At 34.5% G+C, this 19288-nt stretch overlaps 1 protein-coding gene across 2 annotated transcripts in view; it reads left to right on the forward strand.

Moving 5' to 3' along the window:
• Window positions 1-8082: 8082 nt before the first annotated feature.
• The window catches only part of LOC111417861 (Chondroitin sulfate synthase), a 28046-nt gene continuing 16840 nt past the window's right edge, over window positions 8083-19288 (forward strand). The window contains exon 1 of one of the 2 annotated variants that reach the window (XM_023050253.2): window positions 8083-9128. In XM_023050253.2, coding sequence (XP_022906021.2) covers window positions 8364-9128 — 765 coding nt within the window. In that variant the 5' untranslated portion in view covers window positions 8083-8363. The remainder of the gene's footprint in view (window positions 9129-19288) is intronic. The other variant, XM_023050254.2, reaches the window with a different exon arrangement.

The following is a 19288-nucleotide window of genomic DNA, read 5'->3' on the forward strand; positions in this document are numbered from 1 at the left end:
TGGCTTCCTGCCAAGATAATTAGACAAATACGCAATTTCATATAACTAGCAATATATGAATGTACCACAAAGAGTCCGCCCTGGTTGTCTTCATTGACGTGGAAGGCGCTTTTGACAAAACCACCTTCTCCGGAATAAACGAGGCCTTGTTAGAGCATAACGTTCCTCCAACCCTATGTGGTTGGATCGAGAGCACTCTAAGGCATAGAATCGTTAAATTAAGGGCTGGCCACGCCACCCTACAAAGGGCTATTACCACACTTCTGTGGAATCTCACCCTGGATAGCCTGATGAAACGGCTCAAACTAGCTGGCTTTAAAACCGTTAGCTACGCAGATGACCTGGCAATCCTCTTTCGAGGGAAGTACGTTAAGGTACTCCTTGAGAGGATGCAGGAAGCACTCAATATAACTGAGAACTGGTGTATTAAACAATCCCTCTCCGTTAACCCCAAGAAGACAGAGATGGTTATTTTTACACGTATGCGCAACATAGGCAACCCCAAACTGCCAATGCTCGCTAACACTCCACTTACACTGTCTACAGAGGTTAAGTACTTGGGCTTAATTTTAGACAGCAAGTTAACGTGGAAATCCCACCTAGATAATAGAGTAAAAAAAGCATGCGTCGCTTACGGCCAGTGCCGTAGGGTTGTCGGGAGGACGTGGGGGTTGTCCCCAAGATAGCTCTATGGATTTACACGGCGGTAATCCGACCAATGCTAACTTACACAGAACTTACTTTAACAGAACTTCTAAGTCCATCGCCACCACCGCGCTAAATAGGATACAGAGACTCGCGTGTCTTTTTGTTACAGGTGCGCTGCGATCTACTCCCACCGCGGCCATGGAAGTCATGCTTAACCTGCCATCACTTAATCTACATATTCAGCAGGTGGCGCTGGTAACCATGGAAAGACTACAATCGGTAGGAATCATGAAGGATGAGGACACTGGCGGCAGTTCGACGCTCTGGAGGAGGGTTGTACTGGACTCACCCTCACTTGAGTGCAAGACGGACTGCTTGTCAGCAAAAGCGTTTTCTCAAGAAATTACCTCACCTACATCAGTCCCACAGTAGTAGATGCGAATAAGACCTTAAAAATCTACACTGATGGCTCAAAAAGACGGAACGGGGCGGGAGCGGAGATCTTTTCCCGTCATCCTCGAATACAAGCGGAACTGACCGCTATCAAACTTGCTGCTGACTATATTGTTGACTCCAACGAATGCGGTAAGTGTTATACTATTTATACAGACAGTAGGCAATCTGTTTTAGCGTTAAGCAGCGTTAAGATAACGTGTGCACTAATAATGGACTGCCATCTAGCACTGGAAGAAGCCAAGAAACACAATCGTGTCACTATCCAATGGATCAAGGGGCACTCCGGCTCTACGGGTAACAAACGAGAGGCATGGCCGACCACAGATGATATCAGGAACTTACCTCTGAGGAATATCCTGGCCTTCGGTAATTCCCTAAGCTGGTTGATGTGAAAAGAGGTTATGTTGGGAGTATGCACAAGGGATCCAATGGGGCGTAAGGACGGTGTGCGGGAACGCATGCATTCCCGTTTGCTTACATACATTACATACATACATGAATGTAGTTACCATAGTTACGAAACTACTATGCACTTGCACTGTCCCACATAAAATGCAATATAGCTTAATAGTAGTGGCATTGGGTAGTTTTGCAAAGGAAAAGTTTTGCTTGGAAAAGATAACGTCTTTATGATAACTCTGATTTTCCCTCTTAAGAGACGCATGGCTAAATCCGAATGTTTTTGGTTCTAGGTCTAGTGTTAGTTCTAGTTTTACACTTACACTGTCACTAGAACTAACAGTAGACCTAGAACTAGAAACGTTTCCAAAATGACACAACTGTTGCCATTTTTCTTTTCATAAAAAATGTTATTCCTTTTTTGCAAAAAACACATTATTTAAAAAATTCACACTTTTGTATGCAATTTGTATTTACTCTTTATTTCCTCTTAACTTTGTTAGAAGATGTGCCTTCTTCAAGGAGGTATGCATTGCTCACGTCCAGTATACAAAAATACTTGCCACCCCTCATTCTGTTGAAAACATCTTCTATTCTTGGTATTGGATATCGATCGTCTTGTAAATATTTATTAATTGTAATGTTATAAGCCGCGCATAATCTGATTCTTCCGTCTTTTCTTGAAATTGGTACTATTGGTGTGCCCCATGATGATTTAATTGTCTTCTCGATGATTCCTTCTCTCTCCAATCTCTCCAACTCTTCTTCCACCTTCGGTTGTAAAACGTACGGTAGTGGTCTTGGTTTGCAAAAAATTGGTTGAGTATTTTGGTCAATCAGTTTGTAACTGTATTTAGAATTTCTCCTAACTCATCAGACAATACATCACCATAGGTATTCAAAAATGTATATAATTCTGTATTTGTTTGTATATTAATATCTGGCCAATTTATTTTTATTTTTCGTAACCAATCTCTTCCAAAGAATGCATCAACTTGTAGAGGTAAAGAATATATTGTGCCTTCTGTATTTTGGTTATTGTAGCTTATGTTTACCATTGCTGTACCAGTAGGATGAATGATTTCCCCTGTATATGTACGTAATTTTACATTTGTAGGATGTATGGGTGTATTGGGGCAAATCGTTTTGAACTGCTGCAGTGAAATTGTAGAAACAGCTGCGCCTGTATCCAGTTCCATATCGCATTTCCTTTAGTTTGTTCGTTTATTGGTAATAAAATTTTAGATGTATGTAAAGAATTGATTGCTACGATTTCGTTGAGTGGATGAACTTCTTCGTCTTCTTGTTCATTCTCACTTGTATCGATTTGTTTTTGCGTTTTTGATTTTATACCTGCATTCCGTTGCATACAAACCGATTGTACAGGGTGGGCAAATTTGGGTGTTATTATAGGCTATCTCAGAAACTATAAGAGATACAAAAAAAGTAGGTACCATGTTCCGGTCTCTTTTTGCGAGACTAATCCAATCCCGTAAAGACCAAATCTCTATCTTCTTTTGTTTTTAAGTTATAGCCAACAAGTCAAATTTTAGTGATTTCAAAAAATGCTCATATTTCGTTTATTTTTGAAATTAGAGAAATGAAGTTAATGCTTCTTCTTAAGACACTTTTTTGAGTAGAATATACTGCCGTTGAAAAATTTTTAACATAGCTGATAATTTTTGAGATATAACATTAAGTTGTATTTTTTTAAATACAAACTATACTTTATTATGATGTTACTGAAAAGAGCATATTTTTAGCTTTCCAATGATGTATCGCACGCATGATGTTTCTGCGGAAAATAAGCGTTATTTTTCAATTTTTAAAATATTAAAGATTAAAATTCAAATTTTTAATTACAGTTGGCGAGGAAAACGCTAAATACTACTTAGTTACTATAGCAACGTGAGTTTACTTGTCATTTCATTCATGAATTTTGCGAAACGAGTTTCCCGTTTAAGAAGTTCTGCATTATCTTTAAATAAAACGATAAAATTAAATATAGAATATATTGGAGTCCGCTTTGAAGATGATACATAAGTCTTCATATCCCCATTCAAACGGTGTTTCAATGGAAAGTCCGCTCCCAGTTTATGATTCCTAATTTTCCTCTATCTCACCCAATTTCAAAAGAAAAGATTGCTGATATCAAAAAACTTCTACATCTTATGTTTGGGGAAAACTGGGAAAATACTACCGAAGACTTCATTCATTGATACCGAACTGTTCTAATCTTACAACCAGTAAGTTGAGTAGAAGAAGATGACAGTTTATGACTCTTTAGTTCCTGAAGTTGTCCATATTTAATTATTCATTAATCAATACATTTCTTGTATTTTTAATAAACAAACTTTAAATGCTAATCATTTTCCATTGGTGAACAAAGTCAGGGATAAGATACTGAGAAATTTAAATTAACTATTCAAAGTTTTTATTCGTTGGTACAAAACCAACTTATCCTGAATAATGGTACAAAACCAACTTTATTCTGTCATATTCGTGCAAAACCATATATTTAAGCCACTATAATCAAAATTTTGAACATTAGCGCTTACTATTTTCGAATTGAAAATTAACGCTTATTTTCCGCAGAAACATCATGCGTGCGATACATCATTGGAATGCTAAAAATATGCTCTTTTCTTTAACATCATAATCAAGTATAGTTTGTATTTAAAAAAACACAACTTTGTGTTATATCTCAAAAATCATCAAGTATATTTAAAACTTTTCAACGGCAGTATATTCCACTTAAAAAAGTGTCTTAAGAACGTATCAACCCCATTCCTCTAATTTGAAAAATAAACGAAATATGAGCATTTTTTGAAATCACGAGAATTTGACTTTTTGGCTATAACTTAAAAACAAAAGAAGATAGAGGTTTGATGTTTGCGGGATTGAATTAGTCTCGAAAAAAGAGACCGGGACATGGCACCTACTTTTTTCGTATCTTTTATAGTTTCTGAGATAGCCTATAATAACACCCAAATTTGCCCAGCCTGTACATGACCTTCTTTTTGACATTTGTGGTAACGTTTGATGATGTACATGATTTTAGTATGGTAATGTTGGTTTTTCACTATTGAGCCTTACGTCATTAATACGCTACTATCGTAACTGTAAATGGAATATTATAATTGGTCAATTGTGGCTTTAATATGACATCATACCAATCCTTAGTAACGTTTGATGACGTGGGCGAAAATTTAAAGTACAACAAATTAAGCAACAATTAGAGTGCGGGAAGTTAGCCCCCCATTTTTTGATTTTTAAATTTTTTATTGTTGTTCTAGATTGTTCTAGAGTTGTTCTACATTGTTCCAAAGCGGCAAATCGAAAAAATAAAAACTCCGCGAGAAAACCGAAAAAACAGGTTTTTTGACTAGCCCCCCATTTTTGGAAAAATCAATTTTTCTTTGTTGTTCTGGGTTGTTCTAGTTGTTCTAGTTATTGTTCTAGAAAATCAAAATTATGGGATACAGCATTACGAAGTTATAACTAAAAATACGTTTGGCCGCCGAAATGTCTAGTTGATTGCTGTGACCATAGTCTTTCTATTATCAATTCCATATTACAAATATATACTTATTATAGCTAACGCAATCTGGAACAGCTATTATTTTCACTAGAACAACTTTCTAAAGGGCACTTTACTCTTTGAAAATTAAAGTTTTTGGAAGTTTCAGTCAGTAATTCTTGTGTCAGCGGTTTTATATTACACAATAAGAATTAAAAAACATAGAACAATCTAAAATAACTCAATCTTTGCCGATTCAAATTGTTCTAAATGTGTTTTATGTTTAACATGGACATTAATTTTGCAAAATCACATATTTTTTATTGCTCTAAATTGTTCTTGTTGTTCTAGGTACTTAAAATGTTTATTTAATCACTGCGGCTTTAGTTCTTTTAAAGTTTCGTATTAAAAATTAGTACTTACAACAATTAAAACAATTCAGAACAGCTGTTATTTTCACTAGAAAAACCTTAAATTTGAGTTGTTGTGATATCGGACAAGTTTTGTTGAATCAGTGAACCCAACCTTTAATATAATAATAGTTTTAAAAAACTAAAAAAATATGGAATAATCTGACCATCCTAATTTTCTAAAAATCACAAGTTTCACCTTTCTCTTTAAACTTATAATAGTAAAACATAAGTTGCGATTTAAAGTGTATTTTATTTTGTATAAACTAAGTAATAAATTAATAAATAAACTAACAAATAAGGCAATAACTATTCGATCAGTATTACTATATCAGTACAATAACTTATTCTAAGGTAAACTATAACTAAATAAACTAAATTATGTAAATAAACTAATATCATGGAATAATACGGTTACATCACTTTCCTCATTTATAAACATATATGCACATTTGTACATTTATTTCAGTAGCTTCTTCAACTTGTATGGATTTTTTTTCGTTTGGGTACTGTCCTACATCATTCAAAGATTGAGTACCTTCGTAACTGATGATACCTGCGGGGATATAGAATTTGTTCTGGAGTAACAAATTGCGTGCGTAACTCAATTTTGTTTTATTGTTCTCTCCATTCGTTGTTTCTATAAACAGACCACATTTTTTTGCAATTGTTACTTAGAGTTTGCATGTAGTTTTCTATTACTTGCTTTAGCTGTGCATAGCCAAATATTGTTACGATGTCAATATCGATTGGTAAAATTATGTTTTTATGGAAAGTAACGTTTAAACTATTATTGCAGTTTTTAGTCCTACAATAACTAAATTGTTCTTTAAACAGTTGTGTGCAAAGAAACGCAATATTTGAAATAGCATTCATTATTATCACGCCGGCAATTCTCTGGCTTCCAAAATAATTTATTCCTGTTAATAGTTCAGTTCTTTTTTTATTTGTTACTTTACTAGAACCGGTTTTTAAAAATAATTTTAGGAAACTAAAGCAATCTGTGCAAACATTCTCAACATGATTTCTAAATGAATTGTGTGTACGGGCAAATGCTAAACTATGAAATATGCTGTCGAATCCGCAAGTATTTTGAACAATATATTTTTTATTGAAATAGATATTAATGAAACTTACTTATGAACTTATGAAAGAATTACTACTTGACACTTCCAAAAATTTTAATTTTCAAAGAGAAAAGTGTTCTTTATGGAGTTGTTCTAGTGAAAACATTAGCTGTTCCAGATTGCTTAGGTATAATAAGTATATATTTGTGATATGGAACTGAAAATAGAAAAACTATGGTCACAGCAATCAACTAGACATTTTGGCAGCCCAACCTACTTTTGTTAGTTTAGTTTATTTATTAATTTATTACTTAGTTTTGCAAAATAAAATACACTTTAAATCGCAACTTATGTTTTATTATTATAACTTTAAAGAGAAAGGTGATTTTTAGGATATTAGATGGTCAGATTATTCCATATTGTTAATTTTTTAAAACTATTATTATATTAAAGGTTGGGTTCACTGATTCAACAAAACCTGTCCGATATCACAACAACTCAAATTTAAGGTTTTTCTAGTGAAAATAACAGCTGTTCTGAATTGTTTTAATTGTTGTAAGTACTAATTTTTAATACGAAACTTTAAAAGAACTAAAGCCGCAGTGATTAAATAAACATTTTAAGTACCTAGAACAACAAGAACAATTTAAAGCAACATAAAATGTGTGATTTTGCAAAATTAATGTCCATGTTAAACGTAAAACACATCTAGAATAATTTGAATCGGCAAAGGTTGAGTTATTTTAGATTGTTCTATGTTTTTTAATTCTTATTGTGTAATATAAAACCGGTGACACAAGAATTACTGACTCAAACTTCCAAAAACTTTAATTTTCAAAGAGTAAAGTGCCCTTTAGAAAATTGTTCTAGTGAAAATAATAGCTGTTCCAGATTGCGTTAGCTATAATAAGTATATATTTGTAATATGGAATTGATAATAGAAAAACTATGGTCACAGCAATCAACTAGACATTTCGGCGGCCAAACCTATTTTTAGTTATAACTTCGTAATGCTGTATCCCATAATTTTGATTTTCTAGAACAATAACTAGAACAACTAGAACAACCCAGAACAACAAAGAAAATTTGATTTTTCCAAAAATGGGGGGCTAGTCAAAAAACCTGTTTTTTCGGTTTTCTCGGGGAGTTTTTATTTTTTCGATTTGTCGCTTTGGAACAATGTAGAACAACGTTAAAAAATGGGGGGCTAACTTCCCGCACTCCAACAATTAATGCAAGAGTTTTTTTTTATTCAAATCGTAAAATGTAGTGCTAACTTGACAGACGTTATCATAAATATGTCTAAGTTTGATGGTGAGCTAATAAATCACCCTGTATATACAAAAATTGATCTAATTGAGAATGAAATCTTTTAATCCTCTTCATCTTGAGACCACCTGAGGTCAAATCTCCATTTCCTCAACTCCACCACATCCCGACTCCCGACCAGAAGAAGTACCAGAACTCTTTAATCCTTCCACAATACCCGGACTAACAATTTTCTCCGTCTCTTTCCCACTCTTCGTCGCCGTTTCTCAAGTTTCAACTCGAGACAGATTCCGTCTGCGATCCGTCTCAGTCCTTCGCGTCGCGGTGATCGTGCGGGTCACCCGGGGCGTCGGCGCGGTTCAAGGACGACGTTCGCAGCCCCGAACCACACCACATCATCATCGCACACACATAATCGGCCTCAGATAAGATAGCGCCACCGAAAAATCCGATCGCCGGCGTCATTGCCTCGCCGTGTATTCAACTCCGCACAGTTTTCTACTCGAGTTCCATACAATTTCTAGTCAGTTCCTTCGAGCCTCGCGTTCGCTCCACGTCCGCCGTCTCGTCGTAGTGTTATAAGATGCGCCCGAAATGCCGCGCAAGAACAGGTTCTTGCACGTGCTGCTCGGTATCTTACTCGGTACGTTCGTTTCCGTCGTCTTCGTGGCTCGCCATCGCGGCTCCTCCATGTGTTTACCGCCGGCGAAAACGGTCCGAAGAAAACATTTGGATCCCTTGGAACTAATCGGTGTTAATAATAATTCGTTAGAGGACAAACATCTTTTATTCGTCGGTGTGATGACCGCCGCTGGTTACTTGGATAACCGTGCGGAAACGGTTTATAACACCTGGGGGAAAGAAGTACCGGGAAAAATCGCGTTTTTTAGTTCCGAGGGTTCTTATAGCAACTCGATCCCTTTGGTCGCTTTAAAAGGGGTCGACGACAGTTACCCACCCCAGAAAAAGTCCTTCACCATGTTAAAGTACATGCACGACCACTACATAGACAGGTTCGAGTGGTTTATGAGAGCAGACGATGACGTCTATGTAAGAACGGATCGTTTGGAAGTACTTTTAAGAAGTGTCGACAGCAGGAAACCTTGGTTTATAGGGCAAACAGGTCGCGGAAACACCGAAGAATTTGGATTACTAGCTTTGGAAAGTGACGAAAACTTTTGTATGGGCGGACCGGGGGTAATTTTAAGTCGAGAAACTCTAAAAAGAATCGCTCCTTACTTGGAGGATTGCCTAAGAAATCTTTACACGACCCACGAAGACGTTGAATTAGGGAGGTGTGTGAAGAAACATGCAGGGATTAGCTGTACGTGGTCGTATGAGGCGAGTGATTATAAACAGGCAAGATGAGGTGTTATATTTTTGTGCACTCAACCACATTTTTATTTTTTTTATTTTGGGTTACAATTAAATTAATTTGCATTTTGGGTGTTGGAGATTAATTTAAAAAGGTATCATAACTAATGAGTCATTTTAATTCTTAAATTAAAATTATCACTAAATGAAATTATCACTAGTTAGAAGCACTAATGACATTCTAATTGATCCGAAATTTCGTAGTTGTATAATATAATAATCGTTATTATGGAAAACCTTCGGGGAATTTTCTATTGTAATTTCTATATTTCGAGGAATTGTTTTCTTTTCACTCGGTTAAAAATAACTTGCAATTTTTCAGAAATAAATACTTATTTTCAACGCTGTACATAAATGTACCATATCAATTAACCCGCATTAACATCTACAGGCTAACGATTTCAATTTAATTCCGACCATTTAAATTTAAATCTCGAAATAAATTGGTAAAGAAGGATTGGAGAGACTGATGGTTTAGATTTAAAAATTATACTTAAATTGAGTTACAATAAATAAATGAAATAACCCATAAAACTGAATAAGAAAAAAATTTATTATTTCAAAATTGGTTTAAAATTAAAAACGGAAAGTGGCTTTAAAATCGTATATTGAGGGTAGTAAAGATATAAACTCTCCTGTAAGACTCACTAATTTATATTAATTATAAATGTTAATATAATATATAAGAAGCCGTTTATTCCTACTCCGCCGAGGTTGCTTGCGGGCGAGGCGCTAGAATCTCCCAAAACGAACGATTTCATGTTAATATATTAAATGCAGCTCCTCGCCCGCAAGCAACCTCGATTATTTGAAGCAAAGTCGTTCGTTATATATCTTAATAAGGATGTAAAGTCCTATAACAAAAGTTTTACTCTCACTCCGCCGAGGTCGCTTGCGGGCGAGGCGCTAGAATTTAACAAAACAAATGATTTCATGTTAATATATCAAATCCAGAGCCTCGCCCGCAAGCGACCTCGGCTATTTGAAGCAAAATCGGTCCTTATATATTTTGATAAGGATGCAAAGTCCTATAAGAAGACTTTTACTTTCACTCCGCCAAGGTCGCTTGGCGGCGAGGCGCTAGAATCTTCCGAAGCCGACGATTTCATGTTAATATATCAAATCCAGCGCCTCGCATCTTAGTAAGGATGCAAAATCTCCTACAAGAACAGTTTTATTCTCACTCCGCCGAGGTCGCTTGCGGGCGAGGCGCTAGATTTTTCCAAAACGGACGATTTCATGTTAATATATCAAATCCAACGCCTCGCTCGTAAGCGACCTCGGCTATTTGAGGCAAAATCGTTCCTTATATGTATATTTTGGTAAGGATGCAAGATCATATAAGAACATTTTTATTCTCACTCCGCCGAGGTCGCTTGCGAGCGAGGCGCTAGAATCTCCCAAAACGAACGATTTCATGTTAATATATTAAATCCAGCTCCTCGCCCGCAAGCAACCTCGATTATTTGAAGCAAAGTCGTTCGTTATATATCTTAATAAGGATGTAAAGTCCTATAACAAAACTTTTACTCTCACTCCGCCGAGGTCGCTTGCGGGCGAGGCGCTAGAATTTAACAAAACAAATGATTTCATGTTAATATATCAAATCCAGAGCCTCGCCCGCAAGCGACCTCGGCTATTTGAAGCAAAATCGGTCCTTATATATTTTGATAAGGATGCAAAGTCCTATAAGAAGACTTTTACTTTCACTCCGCCAAGGTCGCTTGGCGGCGAGGCGCTAGAATCTTCCGAAGCCGACGATTTCATGTTAATATATCAAATCCAGCGCCTCGCATCTTAGTAAGGATGCAAAATCTCCTACAAGAACAGTTTTATTCTCACTCCGCCGAGGTCGCTTGCGGGCGAGGCGCTAGATTTTTCCAAAACGGACGATTTCATGTTAATATATCAAATCCAACGCCTCGCTCGTAAGCGACCTCGGCTATTTGAGGCAAAATCGTTCCTTATATGTATATTTTGGTAAGGATGCAAGATCATATAAGAACATTTTTATTCTCACTCCGCCGAGGTCGCTTGCGGGCGAGGCGCTAGAATCTCCCAAAACGAACGATTTCATGTTAATATATTAAATCCAGCTCCTCGCCCGCAAGCAACCTCGATTATTTGAAGCAAAGTCGTTCGTTATATATCTTAATAAGGATGTAAAGTCCTATAACAAAACTTTTACTCTCACTCCGCCGAGGTCGCTTGCGGGCGAGGCGCTAAAATTTAAAAAAACAGACGATTTCATGTTAATATATCAAATCCAGAGCCTTGCCCGCAAGTGACCTCGTCTATTTGAAGCAAAATCGGTCCTTATATATCTTGATAAGGATGCAAAGTCCTATAAGAAGACTTTTACTTTCACTCCGCCAAGGTCGCTTGGCGGCGAGGCGCTAGAATCTTCCGAAGCCGACGATTTCATGTTAATATATCAAATCCAGCTCCTCGCCCGCAAGCAACCTCGATTATTTGAAGCAAAGTCGTTCGTTATATATCTTAATAAGGATGTAAAGTCCTATAACAAAACTTTTACTCTCACTCCGCCGAGGTCGCTTGCGGGCGAGGCGCTAAAATTTAACAAAACAGACGATTTCATGTTAATATATCAAATCCAGAGCCTTGCCCGCAAGTGACCTCGGCTATTTGAAGCAAAATCGGTCCTTATATATCTTGATAAGGATGCAAAGTCCTATAAGAAGATTTTTAGTTTCACTCCACCAAGGTCGTTTGGCGGCGAGGCGCTAGAATCTTCCGAAGCCGACGATTTCATGTTAATATATCAAATCCAGCGCCTCGCATCTTAGTAAGGATGCAAAATCTCCTACAAGAATAGTTTTATTCTCACTCCGCCGAGGTCGCTTGCGGGCGAGGCGCTAGATTTGACCAAAACGGACGATTTCATGTTAATATATCAAATCCAACGCCTCGCTCGTAAGCGACCTCGGCTATTTGAGGCAAAATCGTTCCTTATATGTATATTTTGGTAGGGATGCAAGGTCATATAAGAAGATTTTTATTCTCACTCCGCCGAGGTCGCTTGCGGGCGAGGCGCTAGAATCTTCTAAAACGGACGAATTCATGTAAATATATCAAATCCAGCTCCTCGCCCGCAAGCGACCTTGTCTATTTGAGGCGAATATAATATAGAATAAATTAATGAATATCACAAAGATAAAACATTTAATTTTCACTGATGCGTTATTTACAATAGTATATTACAGTACAAGTGAGGAAAGTATGATTTTTCATTAACGCGTATGTCGGATTTAAAAAGACATACAAGTTAGTGGAAAATATTAGTTTCCCACGTGTGCTGTATAGCGTTTTGCTCAATCCTACTATTTAGAGAAAACCCGTCTTAAAATTCGATAATTCCTGAGTAATTTCATGTCGACATGTCGGCGATTACAGCAGTTTTTGACGTTGTCATGCTCTTAATTGATATATGTAAACAACCGTTTGTGTCAAATTGTTAATTGTCATCATTATGCAAAAAATTAATAAATTGATGAAAATTAATAATTTATACAAGTGAAATACTTAATTAACTTTCCACGTATGCTGTCCACGGTTTTTTAGTTAACATCTGTTACGTTTAAACAAAGAGTCCTTTAAAGGTTTTATATTTAGCTAATAGTGGTTGAAAAAAATTTTCACTCACTCGTTTCTATGAAAGTCAGCAGAGTGAATGCAAATAACAACTTTCAACACTCGTATCTAAGTTAGAAACTCACAATTTTGAAGGTAGGATTGAACAAAATATTGTGCACACAACTAGAGTGCGGGAAGTTAGCCCCCATTTTTTGATTTTAAATTTTTTTATTGTTGTTTTAGATTGTTCTAGAGTTGTTCTACATTGTTCCAAAGCGGCAAATCGAAAAAATAAAAACTCCTCGAGAAAACTAAATTTTTGGAAATATCAAATTTTCTTTGTTGTTCTGGGTTGTTCTAGTTATTGTTCTAGAAAATCAATATTATGGGATACAGCATTACGAAGTTATAACTAAAAATAGGTTTGGCCGCCGACATGTTTTTCTATTATCAATTCCATATTACGAATATATACTTATTATAGCTAACGCAATCTGGAACAGCTATTATTTTCACTAGAACAACTCTCTAAAGGGCTTTACTCTTTGAAAATTAAAGTTTTTGGAAGTTTCAGTCAGTAATTCTTGTGTCAGCAGTTTTATATTACACAATAAGAATCAAAAAACATAGAACAATCTAAAATAACTCAATCTTTGCCGATTCAAATTGTTCTAGATGTGTTTTACGTTTAACATGGACATTAATTTTGCAAAATCACATATTTTTTGTTGCTCTAAATTGTTCTTGTTATTCTAGGTACTTAAAATGTTTATTTAATCACTGCGGCTTTAGTTCTTTTAAAGTTTCATATTAAAAATTCACTAGAAAAACCTTAAATTTGTGTTGTTGTGATATCGGACAGATTTTGTTGAATCAGTGAACCCAACCTCTTTAATATAATAATAGTTTTAAAAAAATATGGAATAATCTGACCATCCTAATTTTCTAAAAATCACAAGTTTCACCTTTCTCTTTAAACTTATAATAGTAAAACATAAGTTGCGATTTAAAATGTATTTTATTTTTTTACTTTTATATTTTATTTTTTATATTTTTTACATTTATTTTTTCGATTTGCCGCTTTGGAACAATGTAGAACAACTCTAGAACAATCTAGAACAACAATAAAAAAATTTAAAATCAAAAAATGGGGGGCTAACTTCACGCATTCACGCAACTACGCAATAAAGTTGCAAATGAAGAATATATCATAAATTGATTAATATAAGTATTGTTTATAAGCAGTAAGGATTATTTATTCATATCAAGTATCATTTATAAATCACCTATAATTTAATTCTTACATGGTATTATGAAATCCCTAAAATTACTACTTGCCATTGCCAACTTAAACGTTTTGTTTTCAATTTGAGTGTTGTTTTCGAGCTTTATTACATAACATTAAAATATATCTAAAAACATTTTCTTTATTTTACATAATTTTACATAAATTTTGTTTAATTTAATTAATCAAAAATAATTTTAAAATAAATATTTGGACATATGCAAATAAAAATCATATTTTAACACCTAAATCGACTCGTGTCGTCTTATAAACAAAGATTAATAATAATTTCATTAGTCATAAACGTGACTGGTCATGTAAATACCCTTCGACTGTAAATATACGCGCCAGATTCGAATACAAACACGATTTCATAACGTGATAGTTAAAACTGGCCATTTACATCGTAAATTAATATGTAAATTAAACATTTCCGGTTCTTTTTTATTTTTGAACATAATTTTTGAAATTTCTGAAATGGTGTTAATTTTTTATAAATAATTTATATAAGCACAGTTTTGTTAATAACTGCTGGGGTATGTATGGTGTATAAAAATAAATTGTCACGCTATCGTATCAGAAACACGGCAAACAACGTTTGCAGATAAATGCGCAAACGTTTGCAATTGTAGCGTGAATATACTTGAAATACAAATGTTGATTACGTTCAATGACGTTACATAGTGAAAGATAACCAACTATTTAAGGGGATTTAAGTTTCATTCTTAATCTAATTTTGTTGGATGGATTTATTACTTATCCGGAGACGTTTCATTGTTAGTTAAGTTTTTATTTAATGCACGTGGATTAACATTGTAAAATTTTTTTACTGAAACTGAGTACGATTTAGAAATCTTTTAATCATAAAGTAATAAAATTTTCACCAAATTTTAAATCAATTTTATGAAATTTCTTGGAATTTTTCAGCAAAGAAAATATTTAAACAGTATTTAGATAAGTTATTTTTATAAATACCATTCAAATTTATTTGGAATAAAATAGGTCGAACTTCCATAAAAAAGATAACCTTTCTAAGAAAGGTCCATTAAACAATTTCCAAGATATCCAACAATTTAACGACTCGCAAAGTGATTATAATTTAATAAGCAAAGAGATATGTTATATTTAATTAGGTCGTATAAATTAAATTAAATGGCTAAATTGCCCCTTATTTTTATATTATTATAGATAAAATATTTTTTCCAAACTCATCAAATCATAATTTTTTATCATTAATCCCATAATAATCTGTTGTGATGTTAAAAAAAGTGGGAGAGATAAGAAATTCTTTCTATTCATTTATTTTTCAATTAATACAACAATTATCTTGTAATAAATTCGTATACGTTGAAGTGTTTTTGATAGTTTTGAGCAAAAACGATTACGCAATTAATCGATTTGACATCGGACCATTAACACTTTAAAAATAAACGTTTGAATGTGGTTAAATGTTTTCGAATTCCGTCGAAGATAAATTTTATTTTTGGTTAAACTATTCGCCAGTTTAGATTTTAGCAACTAAGTAGGTAAATAAATTACTGGAGTAAAGAGAAAGCGGTTTCATATTTAGAGTAAAAATTACTTCTCACTTTAAGTGTACTTGTAGGTTACCGACTTTGCGTCTTTCCACGTAAAAAATTTCAATAGGTTTACGAAATTAGCACGCGTTCGGTTTACGTAAAAATTTAATTACGGATGCTTTGAAAAAAAGAGATGGAGAGCGAAAAAATTTGGGTTCGTTGAAATTGAAATTGAAAACGCTTTCAAAGTTGTGTGAAGTGTAAAAAAAAGTGTTATAAGAAATTCTTTTAGAAATTCGAAGAAAAAAAAGATAATTTATTTTTTTTTCTTCACTTTGTCAGAATTGAAATGTGAAATTTTGGGGGAATTTTTAATTTTTAATAAGAAAAGAATGACATTAACGTTCTCATTACATTTTTGTAGCAGTCGTTTTGACTGCTTAGCATGTTTTATAATCATACATATATTCGGAGAGTTGTGGTGCCCATTCTACAATTCTCTTTACTCATTTGTCTCCCTACATCCTTTCCAGATGTCCCAGCCACTATATTCTTAATATACAGGTGTCTCCGAAATGCGTGTACAACGGAAGACCACAAATTCCTTCAGTCAAAATTGGTCGATTTAAGTTAAGTTATCTATATCCAAAGTTGCTTCGTTTCACTGCTAGAGGACTTCAAAATTAGCAAAAAAAAATCTTTTATTTTTTATAACTCGAAAACGCGTAAATCAATTAAAACCATTTTTTAAAAGTGTATTCACGTTAAACATAAATTGCAATTAGTTGAAATCATTGCCAACTACGATAAGGTAACTTTTGTAACTGCAATGACGTAAACAAAGCTTGCAGATATTTAAAAATACCTTTTTTCTGGCTTAACCACTTATGTAATCAAAATCTTATAAGAGACAAAAACGGTTTAGAACTAAATGGGCTATTCAAAAATTATAATAATGTAATTGTCGCTTGGCCAGAAAAAAAAATATGGAGTAATATCCGGTGAATACATAACATTTCCATCATTCCTGTGTTTCTAAAATTGTATCAAAAACCATAAATTTTTTTTAATTTCAATTGATTTCAATTGATTTACACGTTTTCGAGTTATAAAAAATAAAAGAATTTTTTTTGCTAACTTTGAAGTCCTCTAGCGGCGAAACGAAGCAACTTTGGATATAGATAACTTAACTTAAATCGACCTATTTTGAGCCAAGGAATCTGTGGTCTTCCGTTGTACACGCATTTCGGAGACAGCCTGTATATAGGAGAACAGCGGAGTTGACTGAAATCTGTCCAGTTAGGAAGTATAATGAAGATTTTATGAAACGTTGAAACAACAAGGAAGTATTATGCAAACCGGATAAAGATATACCCAATCTTGATGGAGACCTTATAGAAACTTTGTGAAAATATGATGCTGAGATGAAGTAGTTATATAGAGTTGTCTCAATGCAGACTTGATGCAGGAATGATAGATACTTAAAGTGACTGACTTGGTGCTGATTTTTGCAAAAATTTGATACATTACTACTATCGGTGCCAAAAGTCAAGGCATAAAACAAATTGCGGCATAAGCGAATTATAAATTAAAAAGCAACAGAAGCATGTTTCGTCCAATCGGAAAAGATGGTCCTGGTGTGTGTTCCAGGCAGGACGTCGCGCCTTTATCTTACTTACATAAAGAAATAATGGCGCGACGTCCTGTCTGGAATGCACTATTTTTTCCGATTGGACGGCACTCTCCTCACCCCGTAGAGCTTATTTCTGTTTCTTTTTAATTTTTGATTCGCTTAAATCCCTCTAAAGAAATTAGAGAGACATAACTTTGAAAAACTGATAACGATATCCGATAAACGCAATTATTTGATTATATGGAATATCGAAAAAATAAGATATACCCCTCATTAAGAACAGATTAGGCTACCACCTGTTCAAAATTAAAATGTTTTCATCAGATAGTTTTTGAGAAAAAAAAAATCAAATACGTTTGAAGTACATTTTTCATTTTACTCGCGATAAAAGGAAAACTGATCCGAACATTTTCAAATTAACATATGTTATGTAGCAATGTTCGGTGATTACAACAAACTTTGCCGCAATTTTTTTTATCGAGCGGTTGCAAAGATATCGATCTCTAAAATAAGGGGTCTTGACTTTTAGCACAGATAGTAGATGATAATACAAACTTTATACGGAGCTATCTCAATGCAAATTTGATGAAGACCGGATGCAGGCATGACATACATTTAAAGTAGACTTGATGCTGATGCATTTAGCCTGACTTGATCATGAGGCTAATTAGAGATTGATTTTAGACTATTTCAGAACAAGAAAATTTTGTGCAATCTTGAACGAATCTTGATATATTCCTAGTTACAGTATTTATCCAGTCTGGATAGAAATATGATACAAACTTGATGGAGACTTGATTATATACAAACTTATTTTAATAGAAACATGGTGAGCTGCCGAGTCTGTACCATACTTCATAAGGAGTTTTCTAGATGCAGAATTGATGAAGACTTGATGCAGAGTTGATCAAGACTTGCTGCAGACACGATAGTCATTAAAAGTAGACTTGATATTGATGCATTTATGAAGTCATGAATCATATTAGAGATTGATGTCTGTATATCAAATCCAGCTCCTTGCATCTTGATAAGGATGCAAAGGCTTGTATAAGAAGACTTTTACTCTCACTCCGCCGAGGTCGCTTGCGGGCGAGGCAATAGATTCTTCCAAAACGAAGGATTTCATATTAATATATTAAATCCAGCATCTTGGGAAGCGGAATGGTTCGTTATTTGTCTTGGTAAGGATGCAAAGTCCGATAAGAAGATTTTTAACAGCGAAATTGACTGAAATCTGTCAAGTCAGGAGGTATAATGAAGATTTTATGAAACCTTGAAAGAACAAGGATTGACGGAGATCTAATGGAACCTTGATGAAAACGTGATGCTAGGATGATGTGCTTATATGGAGTTGCTTCAATGCAAAGTTTGGCAGTGTAATAGAGATTAAATGCAAACTTCTAAGATTTGGTGCTTATTTTTGCAAAAATTTGATGCATTACTAGATGATATATACTTGTGCAATGCAAAATTGATGAAGACCGGATGCAGACATGACAAGACATTTAAAGTAGACTTTATGGTGATGCATTTATCAAGTTATGAGGGTAATTACAAATTTATTTTAGACTATTTCAGAACAAGGAGATTTTGTGCAATCTTGAACGAATCTTGATATATTTCTAGTTACAGTATTTATGCAGACTGGATAGAAATATGACACAAATTTGATGGAGACTTGATTATTATCTTGATAGAAACATTTTTCAAGATTAAAAGTGAAGAAATAAAGTTAGGGCAACAGAAACTTGTTCATCATACCTACCTAACCTTCAAGATTATATAGATATAAAACATTGAAAATACCTTATATAGCCCCTTTATTGGGGCTTCTTGGATACTAAACTTCGTTTTAAGCACAATCTCTTACTTTGCATGTCAGATGGCCGAGTTCCCCTGAAAATATAACTGAAGCATTAAGAAATGTATTTTTATTGATGTTTGACGCTATTCTGATGGACAGGTTGTTTCTAGCAATAAAAGAATCGATGAAATCTGGACCTGGACTGTTGTTCTTGAAGACCTTGACCTGTTTCAAAAATATAACCTAACCTCGCTTTCGTGACACAGGACTGAACATGTATGGGTTATGTCCACGTAGCCCCGGGGTGGT

The sequence above is a fragment of the Onthophagus taurus genome, chromosome 3 (assembly GCF_036711975.1).
Source record: "Onthophagus taurus isolate NC chromosome 3, IU_Otau_3.0, whole genome shotgun sequence".
Lineage (NCBI taxonomy): Eukaryota > Metazoa > Arthropoda > Insecta > Coleoptera > Scarabaeidae > Onthophagus > Onthophagus taurus.